This window comes from Marmota monax, unplaced genomic scaffold, assembly GCF_021218885.2.
Source record: "Marmota monax isolate L192 unplaced genomic scaffold, Marmota_monax_Labrador192_F-V1.1 WCK01_AAM20220418_F8-fsc00019, whole genome shotgun sequence".
NCBI lineage: Eukaryota > Metazoa > Chordata > Mammalia > Rodentia > Sciuridae > Marmota > Marmota monax.
Window position 1 is genome coordinate 23,175,918 of NW_026695242.1, and position 19,819 is coordinate 23,195,736.

The 19,819-nt window shown below is 35.4% G+C and overlaps 1 protein-coding gene across 3 annotated transcripts in view; it reads left to right on the forward strand.

The window, feature by feature from the left end:
* The window catches only part of Pcdh15 (protocadherin related 15), a 1,685,700-nt gene that overhangs the window by 1,292,012 nt on the left and 373,869 nt on the right, over positions 1-19,819 (forward strand). For all 3 annotated transcript variants that reach the window (XM_058578029.1, XM_058578030.1, XM_058578028.1), the window contains one exon: positions 15,251-15,359. In XM_058578029.1, coding sequence (XP_058434012.1) covers positions 15,251-15,359 — 109 coding nt within the window. The remainder of the gene's footprint in view (positions 1-15,250; positions 15,360-19,819) is intronic.

Genomic DNA, 19,819 nt, shown 5'->3' on the forward strand with positions numbered 1-19,819 from the left:
GATTTATGCGTGTTGATTTTATATCCTGCCACTTTGCAGAATTCATTTATTAGCTCTACTAGTTTCTTTGTAGACCCTTTTTGGTCTGCTAGGTATAGAATCATGTCACTGCAAATAGTGATAATTTAAGTTCTTCTTTTCCTATTTTTATGCCTTTAAATTCTTTCGTCTGTCTAATTGCTCTGGCCAGTGTTTCGAGAACTATGTTGAACAGAAGTGGTGAGAGAGGGCATCCCTGTCTTGTTCCAGATTTTAGAGGGAATGCCTTCAGTTTTTCTCCATTCAGAGTGATGCTAGCCTGAGGCTTTGCATAGATTGCTTTTACAATGCTGAGGTATGTTCCTGTTATCCCTAGTTTTTCTAGAGTTTTGAACATAAAGGGATGCTGTACTTTGTCGAATGCTATTTCCGCATCTATCGAGATGATCATATGGTTCTTATTTTTAAGTCTATTGATGTGGTGAATAACATTTATTGATTTCCGTATATTGAACCAGCCTTGCATCCCAGGGATGAATCCTACTTGATCATGATGCACAATTTTTTTGATATGTTTTTGTATCCGATTTGCCAGAATTTTATTGAGGATTTTTGCATCTAGGTTAATTAGACATATTGGTCTGTAGTTTTCTTTCTTTGAAGTGTACTTTGTCTGGTTTAGGAATCAGGGTGATGTTGGCCTCGTAGAATGAATTTGGAAGTTCTCCCTCTTTTTCTATCTTCTGAAGTAGCTTGAAAAGTATTGGTATTAGTTCCTCTTTAAAGGTTTTGTAAAACTCTGCTGTATACCCATCCGGTCCTGGGCTTTTCTTAGTTGGTAGACTTTTGATGGTTTCTTTTATTTCCTCCATTGATATTGGTCTGTTTAGGTTGTCTATATCCTCCTGAATCAATCTGGGCAGATCATATGACTTAAGAAATTTATCGATGCCTTCACTATCTTCTAATTTATTGGATTCAAAATAATTTCTGATTATCTTCTGTATTTCTGAAGTGTGTGTTGTGATATTGCCTTTTTCATCCCGTATGCTAGTAATTTGAGTTCTCTCTCTTCTTCTCTTCATTAGCATGGCTTAGGGTCTGTCGATTTTATTTATTTTTTCAAAGAACCAACTTTTAGTTTTGTCAATTTTTTCAATTGTTTCTTTTGTTTCGATTTCATTAATTTCAGCTCTGATTTTAATTATTTCTTGCCTTCTACTTCTTTTGCTGTTGTTTTGCTCTTCTTTTTCTAGGATTTTGAGATGAAGTATGAGATCATTTATTTGTTGGTTTTTTCTTTTTTTAAGGAATGAACTCTAAGCAATGAAATTTTCCTCTTAGAACTGCTTTCAATGTGTCCCATAGATTCCAATATGTTGTGTCTGTGTTTTCATTTATCTCTAAGAATTTTTTTAATTTCCTCCTTGATGTATTCTATAACCCATTGATCATTCAGTAACCTATTGTTCATTCTCCAAGTGATGCATGCTTTTTCCTTCCTTCTTTTATCGTTGATTTTCAGTTTCATTCCATTATGATCAGATAAGATGCATGGTATTATCTCTACTCCTTTATATTGTCTAAGAGTTGCCCTGTGACATAATATAGGATCTATTTTTGAGAAGGATCCATGTGCTGCTGAGAAAAAAGTGTAACTGCTTGATGTTGGGTGGTAAAAAGTCTAGGTTATTAATTGTGTTATTGAGTTCTATAGTTTCCTTATTCAACTTTTTTTGGAAGATCTGTCCAGTGGTGAGAGAGGTGTGTTGAAGTCTCCCATGAATATTGTATGGTGGTCTATTAGACTTGTTGAACTTGAGAAGAGTTTGTTTGATGAACATAGCTGCACCATTGTTTGGGGCATATATATTTATGATTGTTATGTCTTGTTGGTGTATGGTTCCCTTGAGCAGTATGTAGTGTCCCTCTTTATCCCTTTTGATTAACTTGGGCTTGAAATCTATTTTATTTGATATGAGTATGGACACTCCTGCTTGTTTTCCGTGTCTACCACGCCCGCGGACCCTTGGGCCTTTTCTGCTGGTCGGTCTCAGGTCTGCCTACCTTGCAGGCGCGGACGGCAGCTCTGCTCTGCCCTTACTCCAATTGGGGTGATGTGTGTACCACGCTGGGAGGTCGCTGGGCTTATTCCGGGCACGGGAGGCGGCTCTGCTCTGCCCCTACTCCAATTGGGGTGACGTGACTACCGCGCCGGCAGGCCGCTGGGCCTGTCCCGGGCGTGGGTAAAAGCTCTGCTCTGCCCCTACTCCAATTGGGGTGATGTGTGTACCACGCCGGCAGGCCACCGGGCCTAATCCGCTGGTCGGTTGCAGGTCTGCCTACCTTGCAGGTGCGGGCGGTGGCTCTGCTCTGCCCCTCCTCCAATTGGTGTGACTTGTCTACCATACCCGCGGACAGCTGGGCCTGTTCCGGGCGCGGGCGAAGGCTCTGCTTTTCTCCTACTCTGATTGGGGTGACGTGCCTACCACCCCGGCCGGCTGCTGGGCCTATTCCACCAGTTGGTCGCAGGTCTGCCTACCTTGTGGGCACGGGTGGCGGCTCTGCTCTGCCCCTACTCCAAATGGGGTGACGTGTCTGTCGCGCCGGCAGGCCACTGGGCCTGTTCCGCTGGTCGGTCGCAGGTCTGCCTACCTTGTGGGCACGGGCGGCGGCTCTGCTCTGCCCCTATACCAAATGGGGTGACGTGTCTGTCGCACCGGCAGGCCACTGGGCCTGTTCCGCTGGTCGGTCGCAGGTCTGCCTACCTTTCGGGCGCGGGTGGCGGCTCTGCTCTGCCCCTACTCCAATTGGGGTGACGTGTGTACCACGCCGGCAGGCCGCTGGGCCTGATCCGCCGGTCCATCGCAGGTCTGCCTACCATGCGGGCGCGGGTGGCGGCTCTGCTCTGCCCCTCTGGCTTGATGACAAAGTGAGAGAGACTCGGGTGTCTGTGACTCACTTTCTTTACCAGGAGACCAACTGTTTCTGTTGCCGCTGGTATTGATGAAGTTCTCTCCTCCGCCGCTTTCTGATGACATCAGATCTCTGCCATGTTGTTATCCCATGCGAATGACAGCATTTCGTTCCCTTTGCCGGGTGACCAAAGCAACAGGTGAGTCCTGACCGACCCTCACAAGCTCCGCCTCAGTCCTGTTGCCACTGTATATGAAGGCTCGGTTGGTATTTACCTCCACAGTATTCAGCAGGACCCGGACCGAGAAGCAGTTTCCGCGGGTTCTTTATCCCTGGGCCAGAGCAGTTCTAGGAGCCGGAATTCGGCTGCTCCGTGCTGGGTGTATTTTCTGATAGGAGCAGGCTCCAAGAAGCAGTTTCTGTGGATTATTTAGCACTGAGCCTGAGTAATTTGTCTGCGAGCCGCAGGTGAATGGCAGCCTGAAATTACCTGTTCTATGGCTGAATGAGCTTCGATCAGTCAAAAACAGGGATGGTGAAGTCAGCTCTCCAAGATGTTGGCCGCTGGCTTCCTCTGTGGTCTGACCAGTGTGGAGAACCGAATTGAACCGCTTCCTTCCCCCATCTCAAACCCAGAATTCAGCACTGAGTACGGTGATTGCACAGCTGGCAGAAGCCGTCGGAAACTGCAGCGCTGTATCTTTGCGTTGCTATCTCCTCGTTTCCCAGCACGCACCGCAGACTCTAGCCCAGGGGGCGATTTGCTGAATAAGCAGCGTGACCCTCCTTGCAGACAAATCTCTCGCGTTTGAGCCCCTGTAGCTGATCCTCGTGCGATGGAAATCCTTCCTCTAGGTTTTGGAGCACCCCAATTTTGCTGGAAATTCCTAACAAGATAGCTTTTAGCCGTTCTAACTTGTCATTCTCCCGCAGAGTGACGCAGTACACAGAGGTAATGCTCTCCCTTCACCGCCATCTTCCCCCAAAATATTTATTTTTAGTTTTTCTCGGACACAATATCTTTGTTTGTATGCTAATAAATTCTTAAGTTGACAAAAGCCTTACATTCCATCAAACAGAGAACTATTATGAAACATGGAGAAAAAGATACATAATTCAATGAAAAGTACCCAAAACATATAAATCAACGCTTCAGAAATGTCCAATATCATAAATAGTTGTTTAACTTCATTTGTCATCAAGAACATACAAATTGAGATAAAAATTCACACCTACCGGAATTGCTAACATTTTAAAAGAAAATAAAATTACAAACTGTGGCAAATGTTTGAAATAATTCAAATTCTCCCACCCTATACTAATATTTTAACCTATGAAACCACTTTAAAAAATTGGCAGCAATCCAGCACATTCTCCACCTTTATTCTTAATGTTTACAGAAGCATGTGAATATGTATAAGACAGTCACAAATGTTTATAGCAGCATTATTCATATCAGCATGTAGTAGAAATAATTTAAAATCTATGATTTCTTTTAAAAATAATTTTAAAATGTTGGGATATTAGTTGTATAGTCTACAATCATTAAAACAAGTGTACTCTACTTAACAATGTGCATGGATCTCAGATGCAAGCATATCTTGCGAAAAATAAGAATAAAAAAGCCCTAGAAGATATACTCTATACTTCAATTTACATAAAACTCAAAACAAGTATGACATCTGTGATATGAGAAGTCATGTCATCTCTAAGATGGAAGGAAGGGTAGTAATTGGTATAGAATATTTAAAAATGGGCTACTGAGACTATATTCTATTTCTTAATCTCAGTAGTGATTACATGAATGAAATAGAAATGTGAAAACAGAATGGAAACTAATGATTTATTAAGGTATCATATGTATTGAACTTTAATAAAAAAGTTTGCTTATAAAGTAAATTGTATATTATACCATAGATTTGATTGTGAATATTTTTCTTAGCAACATTTCTGAATGTTTATGTAAGATAAACAACTCAGAGTACAATCAATAAGTACTTTCAAAGCTACAAGTATTTTCAAACCTCTTAACAGATATCATTATTTTTCCTCCAGAATTTAACCTACTTATTTTCTATTATAAATTTTTCAGATCATTTTTCTCCTAGGCCTTTGAATGTTCTAATTACTAGATTTGTTTGTGATCACTGATTACTTATTTGATATGAAAATACTTGCATTTTTTAATAAACCGTTTCCTCATTTTCACTTATGTTATTGTCTAACCCATTTGTGCTTTTCTCTTACATTTATTTTTGATCCACTAAGATTTATTTTACATAAAGTATGGAGTCAATATCTAATATAATTTTATCATAAAAGTTGTTAATTAGCCAAGCGTGGTTGTACATGCCTATAATCCCAGTGGCTCTGGGAGGCTGAGACAGAAAAATTGCGAGTTCAAAGCCAGCCTCAGCAAAAGCAAAGATCTAAGCAACTCAGTGAGACCCTGTCTTTAAATTAAATACAAAATAGGGTTGGGGATAAGGCTCAGTGGTTGAGTGCCCCTGGGTTCAATCCCCCACCAAACAAAAGAAGTTGTTTACCAATATTTAATCAGTCTTTATGAAAAAAATTCAGTATTTCTCCCACTGACTTGCACATTCATGTTTATCACATATATACTCAGTGGGAACATAAACTAATAAAGTCACTTGGGAAAATAGTGTGCACATTACTCGGCTTCACTGATGTAAAAACATGCTTCTTCTCCCACTAAGTCATACTGCATCTGATAACTTTAAGACTTTGTTTTCTCCAAAATCAAATCAATAAAAAAGACTGCTTTGTTATAAATTTGTTATACATTGAGAATATTCTCAATATACATATATTATGCTATATGATATTAAATATCATTATATCTTATAATAAAAATGCACATTATATATTATTATATTATATGTAATATATTATATTATATGTACATACCTCTAAACTAGAGAGACTGAGAGAGAATTTCTGAATTTTAATTATGATTTGATGATAAATTGAAGTCATCATGATGACACATGGATGTACACAGTGGGCATCGTAACATTTTTGTAATTGAAATACTCATGCAAGTGTGATGAGATTAAAATTGTAAACAAAGTTCTCCCAAGATTGTCTCTTCCTCTTCATAATAGAGCCATTCTACCCACTTAGTTTCTTATTTATTACTGACTTACAGTGTCCTGACTTGAAGATTTCCAGTAAGCAATGTGTTAATGAATGGAAGGCAAAGAACAAGAATATCTCAGGTTTGAGGCAATGTGAGGACTAGAACAAAAGAACCTCTTAAAGAAATGGTTAAGAATACCCAAAAAAAGGGCTATAAGGAATATTTTTATGCTCTATATACCCTCTTTGCAAATATCTATCAAATAGATGCAAGCCCTTAAATTTGAGGGTTTTTGAAACTAATTTCTGTAGCTGAATCCAGTGTCTCTGATTGCAATATTGCTTTGAGTCTATGTTGCTTGGATAGTGTAAAACAAGTCCATAGGCTTGCAGTTTTTCCTGTAGGTTTTTATTCCTAGGATAAATCCTAGGAAGTAACAACGGGGTTAACTCATAGCTAAGTATTTTCTTACCCTTCTGGAATTTATTTGAAGATCCAAGATATAGGAGAAACTTACTCCAGAGTTTTCTGATTTAAGAAGCAAAGAGAGATTCAAATAAGCAGTTTGAAAATGTGGGCAGTATCAGCAAAAGTGTTCAAATAACTCAGTTGAAAGGATATTCAAATACATATTTTGAAAATATATTCAGTCACAGTATAGAAAGCTTAATATATATCTAAAAACTGTGCATGCACAATGGAATAAAAAGGAGTATAATATTGAAGGGTCATAAAGTTAGCTATGAAAATAATAAAATGATGGTGCTTTTTGTTAACTTATTGAGTTTTCTCTTTAATATATAACACTCAAATTAGTAGATAGGAGCTAATGGTATTTTCATGAATCATCACTATGTGAGTATTCTACCTGTGGACTTTGCCATCCTCTTATAGGAATGGTAAATAGCAAGACTGTTTTGAAGACTTTAATATGACCCAGACATCGTTTTTATGTGCCATATAAACTTTAAAGTTCCCATACCACTCACCTTAATTAGTTACCCTTTTGAAATATTCACAGTTTGGAGAAGGTTTGAAATTTCTGATAACTTTTCCAGCCAATATGATATTTCTGCCACTTAAAAAGACAAAACTAAGCAAATAAAAACAGAAATGATTGGCCTCTTAAGGAAATATGTTAAGTGTATTTGAATGATTAAGAATATATTTGATTTGTTCTTCTTTTCTATTGTTTGTTAATACATAAAAATAAGCAAGAATCTGAGTGAATGCTTTCAAAAACTTCTAGAAAACAGTATACTTGTAATATAATGTTAGATGAGAATAATACTATCCACTGACATTTCTTACAAGCACTTTAAATCTTTTGTTAATGAGACTCTATAACAGATTTAAAATATATATTAAATATTAAGTTTGAGTGGATATTTAAAGAGAAATGTCTACATAAATATAAAGAACATAAAATCAATAAAATCAATTTAATAATAAATAATATTTTCAATTATTTTGATATTAAACTATAAAATTTACTGAAATTTTAAATTATTTTGTCAGTGTTAGAAAACTTATGGCCTGGCATTTTTCATATTTTGCATATATCCTCTTTTCACATACTAAATACAGAGCAAACATCAAAATAATAATAAAATTATATGCCTAATATTACAAAAATAGGTTGGATATTTCAAACACATAATACTAAAAATTCTAGTATTTGGAGATAATAGTCAAATATGATTATTATGCAATAGAAATATGTGATAATAAGAGTTTAGCTTCATTTTCAGAGATGTATCCAAATATATTCTTCCTTAGGGATTTGTTTAATGTCTTGGGGATTAGATTGTTATTATTTTGCCATTGATTTTAATATATTTTGGCAAGTTCAGTATACTCTTAGGTATATTTTACTCAAAAAAATTATTTTGAATGTAAAGATGAAAGACATTTTTGCATTTATACAGGGTTTCTTTTATCGGTATCTCAACCATTACCAAAGGCTTTAATAATGAGTCTTATACCAAATATGGGTTCTTATTTTCAAAATATATAGACCTATAGACTTGTACAGTGATAGATATTAATTAACATAAGCAAAATGGAAAAATATTTAATATATAAAGATTGACTAAATAAAAAAGGTTGGCTAAAATTATTTTAAATAATTTAAAAGAATTCTGCATAAAACAGAATTAAAAATCAAATGAGTTATGTGGCCTTTTAACATAGAAATGATATGATATGAATGATATGGCAGAGTTCTGTGGATCATTACTTCTGCCTGCCTGATACAAGTTAAAATGGTCCAAGTATTCAATCTGGAATCTCCATGTTACCTTTAAATATACATTTTATAAAAAGGAATAGCTTGAACACCTATGAGTAAAGAGAGTAGAAATTTTCTTAAACCCGCAGAAAAGTTTTCAGAATACTTCTTTTGTGATTACTTGCTAGGATTATTTTCTCTATTGTTTATATGATAACATTTGGCCTGAAATTGTTTTCAATCTGGTAATGAGATTGTGTGAGAAGTAGCAAAACCACATTCACCTCAAAACTTTTTGTCTTCTCAGTAGAATACAATAATTGTTAATGAGCACATTGTTTTAGACCAATTCAAAAACCAGATCTCTCTCTCTCCAGACTCATGAACATGAAATATGTACTACCCATGGAATAATATTGGTCTTTTTTTAATTTTTGGTACCCAGGATTAAACTCAGGGGCACTTAACCACTGAGATGCATCCCCAGCCCATTCTTGTATTTGATTTAGAGATGGGGTTTCACTGAGTTGCTTAGCACCTCTCTAAATTGCTGAGACTGCCTTTGAACTTGCGGACCTTCTGCCTGTCCCCTGAGCTGCTGAGATTACAAGCATGTGACACCATGCCCAGCTAATAATATTGAGCTTTATAATCATTGAATTATACAGTAATTTTACAGGTGATAATCATTTCATTGCTATTAGTTTCTATTCTTACGTTCACATTACGAATCTCTTTATGTGGACTGAAACCATGTAAAGATAAGATCAGGGAATGTAATTCTGAATGGTTTAAACAGTGAAATACAAATCTGCTCTCCTATGTACTCCCAACATAACACCTATCAGCCCGCATAGAATTCAAGAGACAGGACTGCTCAAAGACAAATGAGGTTATAAAGCAGCTTCACTTCTGAGGCAAAGTACGAAAGAGGCTTCCAGGGTTTGAGTGGCCTTTTTAGGTATTTTCTGGAATTCAACCTGATTATGAAAATTTGTTGAAATCTGTGAGGCACTAGTGTGATGGTTATAAAACTAAATATACTTTCTGCTAACAAGGGTGTGGTAAAGTAGTAGTTATAGCTATTATATCATAATAGAGGAACATTTTGATCCTCTCCATAAATAATACTGAAGTGCATTCAATCTATGGGTGGATTTTTTAACCTCTTTAACATATACTTCCTCTATAATCTAGACAGTAAAATCAGAAGCTGAACGAAATGAGGAGGACAGGAGAAGAATAAACAACAGTAATTACTATCTATTTGCAAAGAATCTGTTCTTCAGAGGAAACAAATCTCTGAAATGATTGTCTTTTCCCAAGAGCTCTGAAAATTTTTCTGGCACTAGTAGTAACACTCTTCTTGGTAGTGGGTACTCTGAAACCTATTAGAGAATGGTGATCTCTTACCACCTTGAATAATTCATTAGAATATAAACTGACACAAATGTATTCAATCAACTATTGGCCAAATTCTCTGATTGCATGAATTGCATATGCCAGCAAGAAGAATTCTGTTCACTTCACAGGACAGAATTTAGAAAATAAAAGGAAGCAAGTAAAGTATTTCTAAGTGTTTTATATAATTTAACTTATTTAACCCATGCACTAGTCTAATGAAAGAGACACAATGATTATATTTCCAATTTTATAGATGAGGGAAATTAAAAGAGGTTAACATGCCCATATTTTACAGCTAGTAAAGTAAGGGAACTAGAATTTGAAATCAGAGGTGGCTGGTACCAAAATCTGACAACATTCTGCCTCTCTCTGAACCAAAGGTGAAAGGAATATGAAAAAAAGAATACCTAAAGGATATCAATTGATAATTATAAAATAAATTCAATATTCTTTTCTCTATTATTTAAAAAATATGTTTCTTTCTGATTTTTTTTTTCCCAGAGGATTATAATGATCTAAATTTCAGTTATTCAAGCTGAAGTTTTCCTATAGGACGGGCAGCTCTCTTTCTGAATCCCACTATCACCCTGTGACACCTCTTTCTCCCTGCTCCCTCTCCCAAGAACTGCAAGGATATGCAATTGTGCACCTATGTGTACAGAAGCTGGGGTTCTCCTATGACCAGAGGTTCTAAATTTTAGCTTGTATCAAAACATCTGGTGAAATTGTTAAATCTCAACACCTAAAGTTTCTGATTTAGCAGCCTGGAAAAGAAGCAGAGAATCTGTATTATTTCTAAGCAAGCCAATATACCACCATCTGCACTCTATTCTTGACCTAATGATATAGATTGATATTCTAAGCTCAGTGTCCTAGAGATTCTGCCTCAAAGTAACTTGGAGAAAAGGGATTTTTTATTATAAGGATATTATAGTTTTAGGAAATTTAAGACATTTCTGAATATTTTGTTTTCCTCTCAATTTTATTATTTTTTCACTCTATTATTTTTTTCTCAATTCTTTTAGGGGGCAGGGTTTACATTGTTCTTCTTAAAAATACTTAAGCTGAATAATTTGCTCATTTATTCTCAACTCTTCAGCTTCATCTTAAACAATACACAATTTTCAGTATATCTTAATGTATATATTAGTAATTGTAAAAATTCTCAGTATTCAATGATCACCACTTATTTGGGAGGTAATCTTGGACATTATTTATGTTTGAGAATGCATTTTTTTCACGTTTAAACCTCATGTTTTCAACAAACTTATTAATGCTAACAGAGGAAAAAATAATCTATTAGGGTAAGTTGCTAGTTCCTATAAGTTAAGGCAAACTATGAATCATAATAAGTTATTTTAAAACATTATTTCTCCCAAATTTCCAGAAATTGATAGAAACATTTACCTAGAAAATTTCTTTATTTTCCTTACTGTAATTTTTTTCATTTATTTATAAAATTAAAAATAGTGCAGCCATGTTAATGACATAATCAAACAGTACTTAATGATTTTAGGTAAAATATCTTCCTTCCATTTACTCTCACTTCCAGACCCAGTATCCAAATATACTCATGCTTTGCTATTTCCAATTTTTACTTCTGATGATTATTAATATAATTAGACATGTTGTAATTTTTTTTCTTTTTCTTTCTTCACTTCTTACCATATGACATTTATTAACAAGAAACAATATAGTTGAGAAATGTAATTAACACTTCTCATTCCTTCCCTCTTGACTTTGCTGTTATTTTTGGTTTTCCTTTTGTTTATTTAACTTTAAGTAAGACAATTAAAACTCCACTGCTTATTTCACCAACTGTAGATGTTATTTGGAGAGGATTTTAATTTACATGGCTAATTACCGAAACTAAAACTTTCATGGATTAGTAACTTGGCAGCTCTACAGAAACAAGGAGAGTAAAGGTGGTCAGATGGGACACCTCAATATTGCAGGGTTGTTTTTTTTCCACACTTACCACTCTATAGAAAAACTCACATTTTACTTTTTAAAATTGCAAATAGGAAACTTAGGTATTTCAAATAGTCAGAAACTATTTGGGATTTTCGGGTATATTCTGACCATAGGAAGCAGATTAGGACTACAGAAAATACTCAGAATTGAAATCCTTTCTCAGAGTCTTGAGTAATGCCACACTTTTGAAAAGATGCCATATATTTCATTAGCTTAACTGGGAATAAAGGAGCTTAACTATAAATTGACTTTGGCTGATAAAAATATATTCCTTTAACATAGAACTAGGAACAGTTGGCTAATACTTAATTCTTATTTCAAACATACATATTTTGACGAGGCTTAGACTTTTTCAGTTTAGGAATGAATACAAGTAATATATGTGAAGAGAACCAACCATTGGGAAGTTATGTGTGTGTGTATGTGTGTGTCCACGCATAAAAGAGAGAAAGATGAAGAAAGTGTGCATGAGGGAAATGAAGCAGGGATAAGTTTAGTGAGTGTTTTGTTTGTATGAAAGAAACAACAATTAGTTGGGTGTAATGAAGTTACTTTGATATTGATTTGATATTTTCATGTTTTTGAATTCACAGTTAGAGAATAGAATATTAGTTAAGTTGCTCCTACCAATAGTTGATTGTTTTCAGAAAAGTATGGTTAGTCTTTAGAAAGCGTGCTAGTGAACTTGAAAACCCCTAAGATTTATATAGTATCTAAATTATTGGTCAATAATCATCCTTAATTGTGATTATTCTCATGAAAATAAGTATTGCACATGATAGTTTAATATCAGTATTCTTTTTAGCATTTCAACAGTATGCATTTATACTGAGAATTGAAACTATTGCTTTTGCAAGACATAAATGATGGATTTCAATGTTCTGTCACTTGAAAAGAAATAATATGAAATATCATTGAAGTATTTCCTCAGAATGTGAAGTTGTCAGATACTAAGAGAGATTTTTATTTTCCTTTAGAATTACCACTTACATATTGGGGCCCAGGGTTGCAAAAATTTAAAGTGGTGTTTCCCAAAATATGTTCTAAAGATATTAGTTCAAAGAGATGTTAATAAATGTTTCTAGCAATTGTACACACAATGCCATGTCTTTAGGGAGTCATTACACAAATTAGCATACTTAAGTCTCTGAGAAGATCTTCCTTGCTTTAGATCAACTTTTTAACACTTTATTTCTTACCATGATTCCCAAATTGATCTGTACAAAAATATTTTCATTTATCCAACATATATATTATTGCTTTTTCATTCTTCATTTTTTTCCAACATACAGAGTATTCATATAGGAGTTAGTAAATTGTGTGTCACTTACTTCCTTTTTAAAATAAAGTTTTATTGAAACATTTATGCCCACTTGTGGCTTTTATGCCATAATGGAGGAGATGAGAGACTGCAACATAAACTTATGGCTGACAAAGTGTATATATATTGCTTATCTGGTTCTTTTCCAATAGGAAAAACTTTTTACAAGTGTTGATAGCAAAATAAAATACCACTGGACATCAAATTGGGAAACACCAGCTTACAATACCTATTATAAATTTTGAAGACCATTATAAATTAAGTACTTATAACTACATAATATATAACTAATTTTTTCATTGTTATTTATGTATTTTTAAATTTGTTCTAATTATACATGATAGCAGAATGCATTTCAATTCGTTGTCCACAAATGGAGCACAACTTTTCATTTCTCTGGTTGTACATGATGTAGATTTGCACCACATGTGCATTCATACACATATATAGGTAATGATATTTATCTTATTCCACCATCTTCCTACCCCCATATCCCCTCCCCTTCCCTCCCTCCCCTTTGCCCTATCAAAGATTCTCCATTCTCCCCATGCCACTGCCCACTTCGTCATTATGTGTCAACATCCACTTTTCAGAGAGAACATCCAGGCTTTAGTTTTTTGGGATTAGCTTACTTTGCTTAGCATGATATTCTCCAACTCCATCTGCAAATGCCATAATTTTATTCTATTTTAATGTTGAGTAATATTCCATTGTATATATGTACTACAGTTTCTTTATCCATTCATCTATTGAAGTGCATCTAGATTGCTTCCACAGTTTAGCAATAGTGAATTTTTAAGTCCTTAGGGTATAGACAGAGGAGTGGGATAGCTGGGTCAAATATTGGTTCCATTCCAAGCAGGACTCTCCATACTGCTTTCCATACTGGTTGCACCAATTTGCAGTCCCACCACGAATGTATAAGTTACTTTTTCTCTACATACTCACCAACACTTATTGTTGCTTTTATTTATAACTGCCATTCTGACCAGAATGAGATGAAATCTTAGAGTAGTTTTGATTTACATTTCTCTAATTACTAGAGACGTTGAACATTTTTTCATATATTGTTATATTTGTTGATTGATTGTATATCTTTTTCTGAGAAGTGTCAGCTCAGCTCCTTAGTGCATTTATTGATTGTTTGTGTGTGTGTGTGTGTATGTGTGTCTGTTAAGTTTTTTGAGTTCTTTATGGACATCAAATTGGGAAACACCAGCTTACAATATCTATTATAAATTTTGAAGACCATTATAAATTAAGTACTTACAACTACATAATATATAACTAATTTTTTCATTGGCGATTACTGTCTATCTGATGTGCCTGTGGCAAAAATTTCCTCCCAAAATGTAGGCTCTCTCTTCACCTCATTGATTGTTCTTTTGCTGAGAACAAGCTTTTTAGTTTGAATCCATTCCATTCATTGATCCTTGATTTTATTTCTTGCACTTTATGAGTCTTATTAAGGAAGTTGAGGGCCTAATCCAACATGATGAAGATTTGGGCCTACTTTTTCTTCTAGTAGATGTAGCCTCCCTTGTCTAATTTCTAGGTCCTTGATACACTTTGAGTTGAGTTTTGTGCATGGTGAGAGATAGGGAATTAGTTTTATTTTGCTGCATACGGATTTCCAGTTTTCCCAGCACCATTTGTTGAAGAGGCAATCTTTTCTCCAATATATATTTTTGGTGCCTTTGTCTAGAATGAGGTAAATGTTTTTTATGTGGGTTTATCTTTGTGTAATCTATTCTGTACCATTGGTCTAAAGTCTACTTTGATGTCTATACCTGCTATTAACTAATTTTAATAATATAAAACTCAAATAATGTGACTTTGATATGTATCAATGTCAATTCTTTTGAAACTATTAGAATGCAGGTGAACTAATTAATGCATATTTTTGAAGTTTATCAAATTAATGTAATTTATATAAAAATGTAAAGAAATATTTAGGATGGAGACAATATAAACATTTCAAGTATTTTCTAAAGCAGAAAGAAAAACTTCATATCAGAACATTTTATAGCCTTCATCTTAAAAAACACAACCTCTATAAAATTTAAGGATGTATTATAATCATCTTTTCTCATTTTCCCCATATCAAATTCTATGTACAGATTACTATGTCTTTTCATTTTTAATTTTCAGGCACCTTGCTTCCTCTTCATATTCAAAGTTAAGTATTGTAAGGTCTAAAACCATGAGTCCTAACATATATTTTAATTACTAGATCAGATGCTCTATAGGTGGCCAGACTAAGATGTCAATTCTTTTGAAAGTATTAGAATGCAGCTGAACTAATTTCTGAATTTTTTTCTAGGAAGAACTGAACCCCATTGTTGTTACTCCACCAATCCAAGCCATTGATCAGGACCGGAATATTCAGCCACCATCAAATAGGCCCGGAATCCTCTATTCCATCCTTGTTGGTGCGTATTTCTAATGTTTTATATTATCAGTAATCACTGTAGAATTATGATGAAATACTTTCAAACCAAAGAAAATCCTTTTAATGATAAAGTTTCTTATATTGAAATTGATTGTTGCATTTATATATAAAAATTTAGATGTAATAATATAAAAGTCTTTCTTCTTCATAGTTTTAGAAAAATATATTTAAAAATTTAAAATACTTTTACAAATGGAGCAAAATAAGTCGTTAACACATTGGTAGTTTTATCCATCACATCTCATAAAGTGTTCTTTAGGAAAATTTTTTAAAAATCAAAGGAAATCATATTTTTTGTTCTACTTATATCTTGCCATTGATTGGACACTATATAGGATTCTGATAAAATACAACTGAATTAAATAATGACAATTTTGGAGACATATGGGAGAAGGAATAAGATCATGAGTACCCTAAGGGTTTATGATGCATTATATGCTTGACAATTTTTCTTGGAAAAATTCAAGAAAAGGTATCCTAATTCATATATATATATATATATATATATATATATATATATATATATAATTTTGCAAAAAAGAAAAAAATGATAATTTGATTATGCTATTCTTAAACTTCTTTTGATAAACTATGCATGTTGCTGATTTACATGGTTTTTAGGTTTTAGAGGAAAAGATGCATTAAAGATGAACCACACATCTCTTAAGAAGGCCTGCTTTTAAATTGTGCTTGGAAACTAACTTCAGTGGAGTTCAATACTCCCTTTAAATTTTATTGTCCCCTGGACTCACAGCATGTGTGCTTATGTTCATGCACAACGACCAGTAGAAATTAGACAGATTCTATACTATTATACCATGTTGTGCTTAAAAATTCTATCTGTAAATAAATTCAAGTAATTCTGTTAAAATCTTTTAGTATTTATTTCTTACAAATGTAAGACTCTTTTAAGTTTATAGAGGTTTTTATATAGATAACAGGAAATAATGTTTATTTCATTAATTGAAGGCTTGGTAATATCGCGATCAATATGCTAAATGCAGTACACTCAGAGATGAGAGATAAAATGTTCTAGGTTAGGAAGAGGAGGAATTTGAGGATAGTAATATGTCAAAAAGTAAATTAAAACACATTGCCTCATGGTAATATAAATATAATTTGAACCACATATCCTGTGGTTTCATGAGAAGGCAGTATTGAACATTTCTAAAAGGATTGTTTTGGAAAAGTCATTTCAGCAGAAAAATTCTGGTTTCCAGTTGAAAATGGAAGAAAAATATCTAGGTAAATTGTTTAGCATATGCAAAAGATAAAGGACAAATTTTAAAAATAGACTAAGAGAACAATTCTATTTAAAGTGGACTATCATTGAACGGCATTCAAAGATTTTTTCAGTTTAAAAAATTACATTTGTATTGTGTTTCAGAAAATCAGCATCCAGTGTATGATGTAAGGCAGTTCACTATACAATACACATAGAAATACACAATAGAGCACAATACACAATAGAGAAAAAAGTTAATGCTCAATGTATAGTAGTTGGTGATGTTATTATCATCAGAAAAAAAGCATATTGTCTAAATCATATCAAACTCATGAGTAGAAGCACACAAACAAAAAACACTTACCTGATCAAAGAGTATTTCCTTAGGTCTGCTTTCATTTAGTATGTAAAAACCCTTGATTTTTCTTAAGTCCTTTCAAATAATTGTGAGCATATGTCTTCCTCATGGCTAGCCCTTGGTTACCATGTAGAGGGCTCCTGTCCTGCTTCAAGACCTTATAGATAGTTTCTGTATACTAGATGTGAAGATACAGATGTTGATGTCTGGTAAGGTCATGTAAGAATAATTGTTGGCCTTACTATCATTAAAATCAATGGTGGAATTATTACCACTGAAACTGATCACTGCAATCTAAGTCAACTTTGCCACCTTGGTTTGTTATTTTCTATGGTGTGTTTAATGACATTTTGTGCAAAATAAACAATGCAGGGATGTGATTCGTAGGGCTAATCAAAGTGATAGATATTAGAATAATAATTTATAATTACTCCTTGCTTTAAAAATTGGGTCTTAAAAATTTTTTCTCCTAATAAGTTGAATTTTTTAAGGGGTAATTGAAACTCTGATTGACACCCAATCAATGGCCTTATCCAGCCTAACTATTAGGATGATTGGAATATATACTGCAGGAAGAAATTTTACAAAAAACAAAACAAAACAAACTCTAATGATAAATACAGATTTTCTGAATGAACTATAAATTTCCATAAAGCAAACATAAATTTAGATGGGCTGGACTGGTTTTTTTTGGGTATTTATGATTTCAAAAACATCAAATTATAAATTTAAGAAAATTCCTCACTATTGTTTTACTCAGTACTATACATTAAAGTCACTATGGTTATGAGATTGGATGATAATTTTTAGTCATTTAAGGATATATTTCATATATATTCAGCATAAATAGTCAAGTAAAGATCTCTGAAAATTTACTGCTCACTACCATTTGAATGAATGTTCCACAAACATCCCTATGTATAGACTTGGTCCCTTGTGTTGTAGTTGGAGGTTCTGTGGACTCCTAAGAACTTCATAGGTTTGTTCCTAGGCCATAAGTATGTCCTTCAAAGTTACTGTTACCACTAATTTCTTCCTCTTTCTGCTTCCTGGATCAAGATCTGAGCACTAGCTCTGACTTGGTCAGGCAACACTATCATCTACTATCCTCATTAGGGGCCTAAACCTGGGGTCATCCAACATTGGACTTAAACCTCTGAAATTGTAAGCTAAGGTTATTTCCTTTTGGAGACTCAACATGTTGGCGGGCACGGAGGCAGCGCTTTCAGTACCTCCTCAGCCACACAGACAGAGAGACACATCAGAACGTTCGGATTCTACCTGCTGAGAAACTCCCAGCAAAATTCAGCTGAAGTGAGACCTAGCTGGGGAATTTGGGATTATTTGAGATGACAGCTTGCTCAGGACGGGTGAATCTTGGCCACCCTGTGCGGAGATCCTGGCTGCCGCCGCTGCCTGGCAACCAGCGCAGAAGGAGGCGTTTCAGCACTGCCAGATACTGTGTGCAGCATAGAGACCCTATGAAGAGGTTGCTAACCAAGCCTTCATGAAACAGCGGACCAGAACTGAAACCGAGACTGGAACAGACCAGAGACAGGCAAAACCCACCCCTCCCATTGGACACTCCGGCAAGGAGTCTGGGGCCCGCCATAGCAGAGAGCTGACGTCACCAGAGTTCTGTGGACGGGATCCCTTCCCAGTGGAATCGGCTTTAGCAGGTGTGTGACTCCCATCCCCACCAGATACATACAGCTGGGAAACCTCAAAAATCTCGCCCCAGAGCTCTGTGGGTGGAACTGTAGGGGCCAAGGGAAGCAGAGGGGACTCCCGACCCCCAAGTCCCCTTACCACCAGCGGTGACTCCCAAGGCCTTAGCTGCCAGCTCCCAGGGGTGTGGCCACAGAAGGGATCCAGACAAATTAAACTGACTGTGTGAGCGGGGCCTGGCTGTCTGGCAGGAGGAAGGGGGGGAGGGGCCTGAGAAGAGAAATGGCTCTGGACTAACAGGATTGGAGAGATGCCCAGTAGGGGAAGAGAAGCCTGCCGACACATAGAGGGCAGAAGCTCAGCTCAGAGGGCACAGCTCCGCCTACTGGAAGAGAAGAAAATAGAACTCTAAGACTTCATTTATCTTTTTTTTTCTTCCCCTTTTCAATTTTTATTGTTCTTTCCATTCTCCTTTATTCTACCCAACTTTCTCTCTCTCTCTCTCTAAGGACTCCTTCCTTCCCCTTCCCCCTAATTTTCATCCAAAGCATTACGACTTTCATTACGTGTAATTTTCTAAATGCAAATAGGTGAATGTTCTGAGGCTGTCTATAGGGCTCCTAAGTACCTAGCTATTACCAAATACCCTGATCCATTCACCTGTTAATATCCCCCTTCAGTGGAGCAATCTTCCAAAGTAACCAAGACATACTAACCTTCATAACATCATAGCACGCAACCTAAGCATAAAGTCCTAAGACCAAGCAAAAGATCACTATATGCCTACAGAATCCGTAAGCCTTTTATGAATCGAATGAATCAGCATTAAATTAAAATAAAGCTCAACATCTCTAGACATAGTCAACCACCACAAAGGAGAGACCACAGAGATATACAAAACCAAAACAAATTTATAGGAGAAAACAGAAACACAGTGCCGCAGTCTGGCTGGGCACAAAATCACGAGCCACTCAAGCAGGAACAAACTTTATTTTTTGAAACTGCCGCCAATGCCCCGTAAGCTCCCGGGAAGATTGCCTATCGATGCACGTGGCGTTCTCCCAGCTCCCCAGAACCCAAGAGGAAGTTCCTCCTCCGGAATTCCCTCCTACTGCACTTCCCCAACCAATGGGAACTCTTCAGGAGTCCTGTAGCAGGCCGAGGTGGACAGCAGGAGTCCAATATCCAT